Here is an 11125-nt window from a genome sequence, read left to right as displayed (position 1 = left end):
ACCAAACAATTCAAAGAAAATGTGGAGAATTTCATTAGATATTTTAATTTAAGAAATGAAGAGTTTGTATAAAATGCTTTTCTAACTTTTTTTTGCTTTTCTAACTTTTCTAAAGTTTCATACATTTTAAGTGTGCTTGAGGATACTAGATTCTGCAACTTATGTTGTATGTGTACAACATCATTCTTTAAAAATTTCAGTCAGACTCAAGTATATGATAATTCATTGTTTAGAATTAAAGTCAAATCATAACATTCATATGATTTGACATTAATCTAGTAAACATTACCACATATATTGAGTCAACTCATTCTTAAAGCATATAAACCATTTTTATTAAAGCCAAATTTAAATGTCATTATGTTGAGGCCACATTTGAAAAAATTATGCTAATTATTAGCATTTTTCTATTTCATTCTCAAGTTCGAAAGCGAGCTTTGGTTCGAATTGGCTTCATATATATTTGATCCACATTATTTTATATATTCCTTACACTTTTATTCTATTGTTTTTACTTGCTGCTTTCCATTTTTTACGAAAGTTATTAAATATAGATATCTATATATCATAATTATTTTCACTAAAGTAACCATATTTTTTAATAATAAAAATAGCTTGGACCAGGTAACCAAATTTTAATAAGAACAAAATCTAGATAGAAACAACATATCGCCTACAATATAGATAAAAAGCTTTAAAAATATAGATAACATACTTGGTAATTTCTTAGGTGATGACATCTCTAATTCAAAGTCTAAAATATAAATTTTTCATTTAAAGTACTTTTTCTAGTATTTTTTAAAAAATAATAATATTTTTCTTTGATTTTATAAATAAAATAAATATAACAATTGTATGTTAAAAAAAAAATTTAGTGTTTTGACATTTTGTAATGTTATTTTAAAACATAGTATAAACCGTAATAATCATTTCTAGCTTCTCCATCCATTTTTTTTTTCCTCAGATTTCTTAATGGAAGCTAGCGACCGAGTGAATTCGTGTGTTTGATATAGTTCAATGAAGGCTGGAGTCGATCAAAGAACACAATTGGTTTTTGGAGAGACTATGAAATGGTAAGCTACATGAGAGCACCACATTTACATCAAGGATTCCACAATTAATTTAAACTATGACAACCTTTCCGACTTACAACGATTAGTGAGGGAACACACGGCATCACTACAAAGAATATTCTATACGAATCCAGCTTTGTCCTCATAAATCATTTAACTCTTACAAATAGTTCAATTAGGTGATTTTTTTTTTTTTATTCTAATTTCTCAAAGAGAAGTGATCTTTTGTATAAGTCTCAAAAATCAACACAGTAAAAAAATTTTAATTTTTGAAAACCTTCTAAATCTTATAGTAGTAACCATATTTTAAAAAAAATACAGAGTCAGAGAAGAATCAATATCCCTATAGTTTCCATTTCCTTTTTCAAAAATATTATTTTGGCTCCACTATTTAATAATATCGTCAAATCAAAAGGTTAGATTAGATCTTTTGTCGCTTTCTTTGTCTTTTTGGTCTCTTCAAAGAAAACGTGAAAGATGCTATTGTAGACGCTTCATAAACCCTACCAAACACCGACAGTCTACGCATATACGTATAGTAAACAAATAGGTTTGAGACAAACTAAATAAATAAATAAAGAGGTTGTGTATGGGTCTAAAGGTTGGACCTGGTCCGATTTTGTGATGTGAAATAAGCAATTTTGTTATTGACCTAGCATCCAACATTCAATGCTCTATTTTCCATTATTAGAAACCTTAGATTAATGCAACATGATCATAAAGATTTCAAATTGGACAGTAACGTCTAACAGAAAAAATACTTAAACTCAACGTCCAATTCCATGAGATTGACAACAAAAACAACCTCATGGTGGTTAAAGGGATGCTGACAAACAAAACCATAACGTGTAGAAGTTATTAGTCATTTCGTAAATGATCAAAATCCATCAATAGAAAGATAGTCCTCATTTGCTAAGTGCAAAGAACAAACACTCCGAAATAGAGAAATAAGTAACCAACCGAATAATGAGATGAATCAGCAACATAGAGAGAGATGAGGACACCCAAAAACATGAACGGCCTTACGAGCAACACATATGCTTGGTGAATATAGAACCTATGATCCATTTTGAGCATGACCTAACAATCTTAGAAGTACATAACTTAGATGGAACTTAAGATCTTTGTTGGACAACAGACAGGTTTAGAATGGAAATTAGAATCCTACTATATAAATGAAACATCTTAAAACTCAAATCCTCAACGAAAGAGGAGTTCGCATGTTGATGAAGCTCGGGAAGAACGTGTCAACTCCGTTATCATCTCGAGTTTTGGAACCAAATGTGTATCAGCCACAAATTCTGCAGTCCTTAAGCGACAAGCGTTTTTCAAGATGTAAACCGCAATATCTCTGTCCTGTGGTCTTCCTAAGTATCCTGACCAGGTGAAATTTTGTAGACTCGACAACAAGCATTTAGGAGACGTTCAAGAACAGGGCAATTAGATAGAAGCCTCTGGAGAGATCCTTCTTTTGAATATCTCGAACTTATAAGTTTCAAAGTTTTCAGAGAGGGAAGACAAACCATTCGAGGAACATCCAAGAGAATCCCGCCAACGAGAACCAAGATCACAAGCGACTTGGAGGTATACAAACTACTAGGCAATATGCTTCGCTTATACGGATGACAACAAACCAACATCTTGAACTCACGTATGTGGCGAGAAACTGCTACTACAGCCCACATTCTGATATCTTCAGGTATCAAATCTGAAAGACCTAAATCAAGACAGAATCTTTCTATAACCGGAGCTCTATGTAATGGCAGATTCCTATTGAGAAAACACTGTAAACTCTTGAATTCAGACTCTGAATAAAGTATATCACCAAACTCAAGTTTTGTCAACCACATCCAAAGAAACTCCCATCGTTTCGACAAACTGCTAGTTGATACAGCAACTTTAGTTGGAACAAACGACAATATCTTAACCAGCACATCATCAGGTAACCCACTGATTCTGTCCATATCTTCACTAAAATAAAGAAGCTGTCACCGACCCTGAAACAGAAAACACAATACAGACTTAGAAGGGTTTTTCTTAAGCGAACCAAACAAGTGAAAATACAGCCACACAGAAGAATGGAAGAAAACCCCTAGAAAGAAACACCATAAACACTCAAAAGATTTGTCTGAAAGTACACCACACAGTCACAAAGAGGAAGAGGAGAAAATCCCTAGAAAGCTCTGGATTGTTTAGGTGGTGAAGTCTTTTCCAGTGGAGCCTCGACTCTTTTTTTTTACCCGGAACCGGAATCAGAAGGTAAAGACTCAAAAGACATGTGTCAATATACACCTAACAAATAAAAACACAGTCACAAAGAGGAAGAGGAGACAAACCCTAGAAAGCTCTGGAGTGTTAGGAGATGAGTCTTGTTCCAGTGAAATTCAGTGGAGACCCAATCCGGAACCGAACCGGAATCAGAAGCGCCTGAAGAACTGCGGAAGCATTTCTGGAAACTCTACAATTCTGAATAAGAACTTGAATCGACGACAGAAAGGGAGAAGAAATAAGCACTATCAGGGCATCATTAATAATGGGGAACTAATTTTGGTGTTCTTATAATAAAGATATATAGTCAAAATAATGTAAGATCAGTAGTTAGGATTTTTGTTAAAAAGTTAGTTATTGAGAGAATAGATCATAAGATTTAATAAGATAATATTTTTAAAGATTTTACAATTATAAAAATTTTTAAAATAATATTTAAATTGCAAATTTATAAACTTTTACTAAAATTCAAAATACAATACCAAAATTTATGAAACAAAAAATTATTGTAAATAAAATGTAAAAAAAAAATAAACATATTACTTAATTAATTAAAGCAGATAAACATCTTATTTAATGAATACATAGTTTAATGTCCAAATTTATTTCATATATGCTCTATCAAATCTTCTAATTTCTGATGTGCTTGTCTATAACGAATTATTGTATGACTATCACCTAAACCCTCAAGATTTGAAGATATATTTACTGAAAACGAAAGATCCGGAGTAATTCCGGTTCCATCTTCTTGTTGGAATTCTTGTTCGTCATAGAGTGTGTATGAATCTCGTTCATCTTCGACAATCATATTATAGAGTATGAGACATGCTCTCATAATATATGCAATCTTACCCTTTAACCATAAAAGAGATGGATTTTTAATCATAGTAAACCTAGATTGCAGGACTCCAAATGCACGCTCAACATTTTTTTGTGCACCTTCTTGTCATTCTGCAAACAAACGATGTTTCGGGTGTTGTGTTTGTGGAATAGATTTAACAAATGTCGCCCATTCCGGGTAAATACCATCCGTCAGATTGTAAGCCAAATTATACTCATTTCCGTTGACATAGTACGTAACTTCGGGAGCTCGACCATAAATAATGTCATTAAATACTAGTGATTGATCAAGAACATTTAAATTGTTACAAGTACCTAGAGCTCCAAAAAAATGCGTGCCATATCCAGAGATCTTGTGAAGCTACCGCCTCCAAAACAATTGTTGGTCTACCGGTGCCTCGTGAATATATTCCTTTCCAAGCGGTTGGGCAATTTTTCCACTTCCAATGCATACAGTCGATGCTTCCAACCATCCCGGGCAAACCCCGCTGTTCTCCGTAAAAGAGTAGTCTTTGAAGATCCGCTTGTGTAGGTCGGCGTAGGTATTCAGTGCCAAACAAGTCAACTATTCCGACGACGAAATGTTCCAAACATTTACGAGAAGTCGATTCAGAGAGACGTAAATATTTGTTAACCGAGTCTGCCCCAATCCCATATGCTAATAGTCGAATTGCTGCAGTACATTGTTGTAGCCATGAGAAACTATTCCGGAAGGTTACATCCTTTTTTGGTTTAAAATATGGAACTTCTTCACTGAGACGATTCACAATACGCAAGAACAATGGCTTGTTCATTCGAAACCGTCGGCGAAATTGCCTCTCCGTGTAAGGCAGATTATCACTAAAATAATCGTTCCACAAACGTTCGTGCCCATCTTCCCGTTGTCTATCGATATATATACGTGTATTCTTTTCGGCCGGAATTTCCTCTTCAGCAGCTTCAAATTGATTATTAAATTGCTCTTGAAATAATTGGTTAATACTATCATTATTTGGATCATAATGGTAGTGAAAATTGTTGGAAGAAGATATCATAGCAATGAAGAAGAGAAAGAAATATTTGTTTTGGCTGAGAAGGAAATGTTAGTTTTTGATGAAAGAAGGAAATATTTGATTTTGGTGAGAGAAGGAAATGTTTGTGTTTTGATGAGAGAAGCAAATGTTTGTTTTTGATGAAAAAAAACCTTGTGCTCTTCTCATATATATAGAGTGATCAAACTAAAATCCAAATAAGGCAAAGATTATAAACATCATGGGTTCACCATCACGAGTACATAGCAAACATCACGGGTTCACCATCACGGGTACATACATACCAAAGATTGTAAACAAGGCTATCAATGTAGCCTAAACAAAAATCCAAACAAAACATCACGGGTACACCATTCGGAAACAAACAACAACAACCAAACATCACAGGTTCACCATACGAAAGCAAACAACAACAACTGACACCGAAACAAATTTACTTGAGATGGATCACTTGGTCCGTCAGCTGGATCACTCGGTCCTTGAGCTGGATCACTTGATCCTTGAGCTGGATCACTTGGTCCTTGAGCTGGATCACTTGGTCGTTGAGCTGGATCACTTGGTCGTTGAGCTGGTTCAGTTGTGTCTCATTAGCAGGTAGTGGTTGAGCTTCACGGCTCGACAGACTTGTGAATCCAATCGCAGGAGCTGGTTGCGGAGGATAGTAACAGGTCTCAGCCTCCTCTTCAGAATCGGAACTATAGTCTAATGGGCTGTTTATACCATAGTCGTATTCACGGTCCATGACTTCTTCAACCTGAAACCGAAACACATATCTAAGCATAGAGCATATAGACCATATTCATGATAAACATAAACAACAAACAAGATGGGATTCATTAAAAACATAGAGACCATACATAGTGAAACATACTCTCAAACATCCGAGATTCATGATAAACATAAACAACAAACAAGATGGGATTCATTAAAAATATAGAGACCATACATAGTGAAACATACTCTCAAACATCCGAGATTCATTCTAAACATAAACAACAAACATAGAGACCATACATAGTAAAACATAGACAACAAACATTCGCTTAAAAACATAAAAAAACATAGTTAAAACAGTTCAGCCATTAGCTTCTTCTTTAGAGCTTTTTCATCTTCGTCTAGAGTTTCTTTCTTGGCAATGAGAGTCTCAAGAATGGACATCTTTTGGAGTTCTTTCATGCCCTCCAAATCCTTATGTTTTATCTCCCACATGTGACTAAACTCTGCAGATAGTGCAACCTTCTCTTTACCTTTGTTCCTTGCTATTTTCATTGCCTTTATGCCTGCGGGTCTGCTCTCGTGCTAACCAACGACAGAACCCGTAGATGGTGCAGCATCATCAGCTTTTCTTTTGTTAGAGCTGGTTGTCTTTGGAGTGGGGTTCATAGCCTCCAGGTTTGTCCATTTCTATTCATAGCGTAGCACATTCCAAGCATACTCCAAACCAAACTTCTTCTTGTACAGTTTAGTGTAGATTTGGTGAGCATTTTGTAAAACATCTACATCGTTCATGCCACTAGCTTTCTCACCCTCTGTCTCTGCAAAAGCTCCACATAACCTGCTCACTTCCTTACTGATTTTTTGCCATCTTTGTCTACAATGGTCAGGGCGCCTAGGCTCAGCACCACCACGGACATGACTACTTGTTTCGTAATAGTCTCCTATACGGATCCAAAAGGACCCTGCCTTTTGCCCATTCCCAACTACTGCATCCTTCGATGTGTTTAACCAGCCGCTTATTAGGACTAAGTCATCTTGGGTGGACCATAGCCTTCTCTTCCTACGCTGTTATGCTTTCTCTTCTGATTGACTAGGAGCTTGACTCGGCTGTGAACTTGGTTGTGAACTAAAAGCAGGGATTTGAGAGGAACCAATGTTTACATTGGGAGCAAAGCTGTCATATGGGAAGTTAAGAAGGCTAAAGTAGGGTTGAGACTGACTGTTAAGAGTATTGTTGATTCCATAGCAATCAGAATTAAACAAGGAAGATATATTATTCAAAGGTTGTTAGAGATTGGAAGAAAGAAGCCAACAAGATGGATGATAGAAGAGAAGTAAAAGATTGAGAGATTGATAGAAGAGTCGGATGTAATATAGAGAACTTAAGAAGCAAACAAGATGGATGATAGAAGAGAAGTAATAGATATGAGAGATTGCCATCATTAAATCAAAAGTTTGGTGTTGTTAGAGAGTTTTAATTGTAAATAACCATTACCTACTTCAGTCAAATCAGAAGTAAAGGTCATTTAGTATATTTTAAATGTAAACCATTCAGAATAGAGGAAACAAAGGAGAACTGGGCTTTAGATCAGTTCTATCTCAAGATCAAAATTTTTGATCTAAGCCCACTATTTTTTTTTTTATTAATAAAATTAGGCTAAAAACACACCAATAATTCCGCCGGCCTCAGAGAGCCTCGTTGTCACTACACTTAACTGGGTTTATGGAATTGTATGATGCCCAATTGGGCCTGGGCTTGGGCCTTCTTCTTTTTCTTAGGATCCATCTTATCTTAATTTAACATCTTCAAGATCTGCTGACACTTGGGTTCCTACAAATTGTCAATAGGAAATTGTAGAAATACAACACAAATTATCAAAATATCAACTGCCACTTCCATATACACAGAAAAAAGGATGTTCTTTAGTATTCAGAATCGCAAGATGTGACTTTTGTGGCCTAATAAAAAAAAAAAAAATAACAAATATGAATTGCAAAAAAGAGAAAAGACTGATTTTAACAGATGAGACCTTTGAAGTTCTAATTAAGCTCTGCTTTGCTTTTACTTCTCTTCATCTTTGCCTTAACCCTTGACTTTGCCATCAGTGTCTCTACTGTGTTTATGAAGTTCCCAACTGCCATCACTACCAGAAGAATGCCACACACCATCACCTGAAAATGACAACATTGACAACGTTCTTAACACTTCTGTGACTTTTACTTCCTATTAGGATTTGTAGGCTCATAAGAGTGAAAATTATACCTGCCATTCAGTAACAACTCCAGTTACTGTTTTTCTTAGCAACTGCAGTCCAACGTATGCTTCAAACACCTGAGTTTTATAGCAAAAGTTACAAACATTGTTAAGCCCAATAAATTAAAAGAACCAGTAAACCACTCTAGCGAGGTGCATGGTAGAGCAAATGAAATGCTTTAAAATGTTTTAGCATAAACTTGATTAATTCATTTACAGAAAGAAAAGCTCACCTGTAAAAGGAAAAGTATAGGACATAACAGCCATAGTTGTCCATCAACGCCAGCTGTTTCTCCCCATACGACATCCATTCTCTTAGCCTGAATATTAACCACAAGGGCACACTTTAGAGCTATTTTACAAAAGCGGATAAAATTTTGGACTGTAGAAAAAAAAAGTGAACATAATGAGGCACCTTTCCTAATGCAATGCGAGTGTATAGTCTTTGGCGTTGGTATCTGTTTTGCAGAAGCATGGCGACACCTTGCATCATAGCCCATTGAAGGAAGAGATGGACTCCTCTCTGGGAAGGATTGAACTCAATCATGACATTTACTTTTGTGAACTTTTAGTCTGCACACAAAAAAAAGACACTCTAAGCATTACTTGTTTCTGGACACAGTTTGGTTGACCTTTGATTTCCCATGTGAGGCTGACAAGGGCCATAAGCATGGCACAATAGTGATGATATAGCCACCTGCAAACCCAAATCAAGTTCAGAGTTTAATTCACTCTCAACTCATGAGATAAGCCTAACAAAACACCACTACATGAATACATATATAGACATCCACTGGATAATAGCAAATACTAAACCCTCACCCATTGAGGACTTCATGGAAGCTAAAGTTCTCTATCTTTAATCATGAAATATATAGAGAGATCTAAATTTTACTTGACAAAACCATATAAGCTACTACTTCCTCTACACATGTCAATGCTTCTATACCAAATGGAAGAAACCCTTTAGAGGAGAAATCCGCATGTTTTCCCATCATTCATGCCACATGATGAGGCACATGTTCGATGATCATGGTAGCCATCTTGAGTGACATTAAACAAAATATTTTACAACATTCAAAGAACGAAACACACCAAAAAAATATCTATATTGGAGAAATCAATAAACAATAGAATACTAACATAAATCAGCAGCATACGCATGTGCTTGGTGAATATTAAAAAGTCAGGAGCAACACAATACTTTTAGAAACATACTATTTTCTAGACTTAGTTAATTCCTATGACTTTTATCAAACTACACATGTGCTTGGTTGAGCACCACATAGGACCTACGTTAAACATATAGCATAAGACATCACTCTGAGATGACACATTACATTACAGTCTCCGAAATCAAAATTTATGTTCGCCGGTAACTAAACAACTTATGACACAAAGAACACTCCAAATACAAAAAAGTTGGCAGCAAGAGCAAAGACAAACTCAAGATATGATGAGGGAAAAATATAAGAGTACCATGGACGAATATCACTCCCATTGACTCTTAATATGTTCTCTCGCATAGCCAACCCAGCATATAGAAACAGCAGCCACGCCTGTTAAAAAAAAGAATAAAAATATCCACTCTAAATCCACAACACACATAACAATGTTCAACCAAACTCTTTAAAGTTTACCTCGTAGAGTTGGACAGGAAACGCAGGCAAACAACCACCCCAATAATAAGATCTAAGGATTAAAAGTGCTGCAGGGAAAAAAAGAAAAAGAAGAGCAGTCTTGTCCTGTTCCCATATACCACACATAATTAGTAGTAAGCACAAAACAAATGTGACATTGAAGGACACATGCAAGCACAAAAGATTAAAAAGAGACTAACTCTGTAGCTATTGTATTCTTCTTTAACTTTAAGCTGAACATCTTTACGCAAAGCTCTAACATTCACAGGTCCCAAAAACATTCTCACAAACCGTCCTGTTTTCACTCAATTTCGTGAGAATCGAAACCAAAATCGAATCCGAGATACAGAGAGAGAGAGATAACAATAACAAACCTTGAGGTTTGGATGGGAGAAACGAAGATGACTCTCCATCAACAAGCATGCATCGAGCACGATGCAGATCCTCTTCAAGCTACACAATTACAAAGATCAATTTCAATAATCGAGAAATCAAAATCAAAAGGGAGAGGTATGAGATTTTTTAAGGATGCCTTGTCGACGAGTTTAGGGTCGAGGTTTTTGTTGGAGAGGAGAGAAGAGCGGAGACGACGGATGGAGGAATCGACGGCGGAGGCTTGCTGACGGAGAGAAAGCTCTTGTTGAGAGGAACGTGAGATGAAAGAAGCGGATGAATCATGAAGCTCTTTGACCTCATCTATGATTTTTTTAACTTCTTCTTCAACTTCTTCCATTTGATGAGATCGGATTACACGATTATCATAGGGATTTTGGATTTTGTGTGGAGATGAAAGAAGAAAAAGAGGATTTGATTGAATTTGGTTTGTTCTGGAGAAGGCGAAAAGAAGAATAATTATGTTTGAATCTGTTCTTTTTTAATTTGTTGGGGTAAAGTGTATTGAGTGTGATTAACGAAAATAGCATAAATCACAGTGTCACACGCTTGTTCACACCCACACCTTTTTTCTTCTTTTATCTTTTCTTTTGTTTTTGTTTTTGATAATAAATCAAGCAAATAAGTAATACATTAGTTTGTCTTTTACTCTTTACTAGATTTGGACCTGCACCTACGTGCGGAATTGATTTCAAAAACTAAATTTACTGTAACGTATGCAATATATTATATACGTGCGAGGTAATACTTGTAAACGTATTTTTTCAATCTTAGTAACATTCATAATGTGAATTTGTACCAGTTTAGTAATCGATTTGTTTTTAATTCAGTTTATACAAAGTGAATAATCAGATTTATTTTTGTTATAAGTAAACACAGCTACAATAACAAAAAAAAAAAAAAAAAAAA

General features: G+C 35.4%; 2 protein-coding genes across 2 annotated transcripts; both read right to left on the bottom strand.

The window, feature by feature from the left end:
- Nucleotides 2159–3588, bottom strand: LOC104720926 (FBD-associated F-box protein At4g10400-like). The gene is given in 3 exon segments (XM_010438825.2): nt 2159–2493; nt 2496–3070; nt 3410–3588. Coding segments are annotated over 2 exon segments (762 nt in total). The 5' UTR covers nt 3038–3070; nt 3410–3588; the 3' UTR covers nt 2159–2273.
- On the bottom strand, nt 7777–10749 carry LOC104720916 (transmembrane protein 120 homolog). Its single transcript, XM_010438814.2, has 10 exons — nt 10356–10749; nt 10198–10276; nt 10024–10118; nt 9824–9928; nt 9663–9742; nt 8790–8880; nt 8599–8706; nt 8417–8503; nt 8193–8261; nt 7777–8101 (listed from the first exon to the last, which is right to left on the bottom strand). The coding sequence occupies exons 1-10, from the start codon at nt 10554–10556 to the stop codon at nt 7970–7972; spliced, it is 1047 nt and encodes a 348-aa protein (XP_010437116.1). The 5' UTR covers nt 10557–10749; the 3' UTR covers nt 7777–7969.

This window comes from Camelina sativa, chromosome 2 (assembly GCF_000633955.1).
Source record: "Camelina sativa cultivar DH55 chromosome 2, Cs, whole genome shotgun sequence".
Lineage (NCBI taxonomy): Eukaryota > Viridiplantae > Streptophyta > Magnoliopsida > Brassicales > Brassicaceae > Camelina > Camelina sativa.
The sequence above is the reverse complement of the archived record's forward strand: the minus strand, read 5'-3'. Positions and strand labels throughout refer to the sequence as shown.

Excerpts from the sequence above, each read along its gene's own strand:
- LOC104720916 (XM_010438814.2), bottom strand. The coding sequence starts at position 10,556 with ATGGAAGAAGTTGAAGAAGAAGTTAAAAAAATCATAGATGAGGTCAAA. Across the intron at positions 8,881-9,662 it reads GGGAGTGATATTCGTCCATG|GTGGCTATATCATCACTATT; the intron begins GTACTCTTATAT and ends TTGGGTTTGCAG. Across the intron at positions 8,504-8,598 it reads CTCGCATTGCATTAGGAAAG|GCTAAGAGAATGGATGTCGT; the intron begins GTGCCTCATTAT and ends GTTAATATTCAG.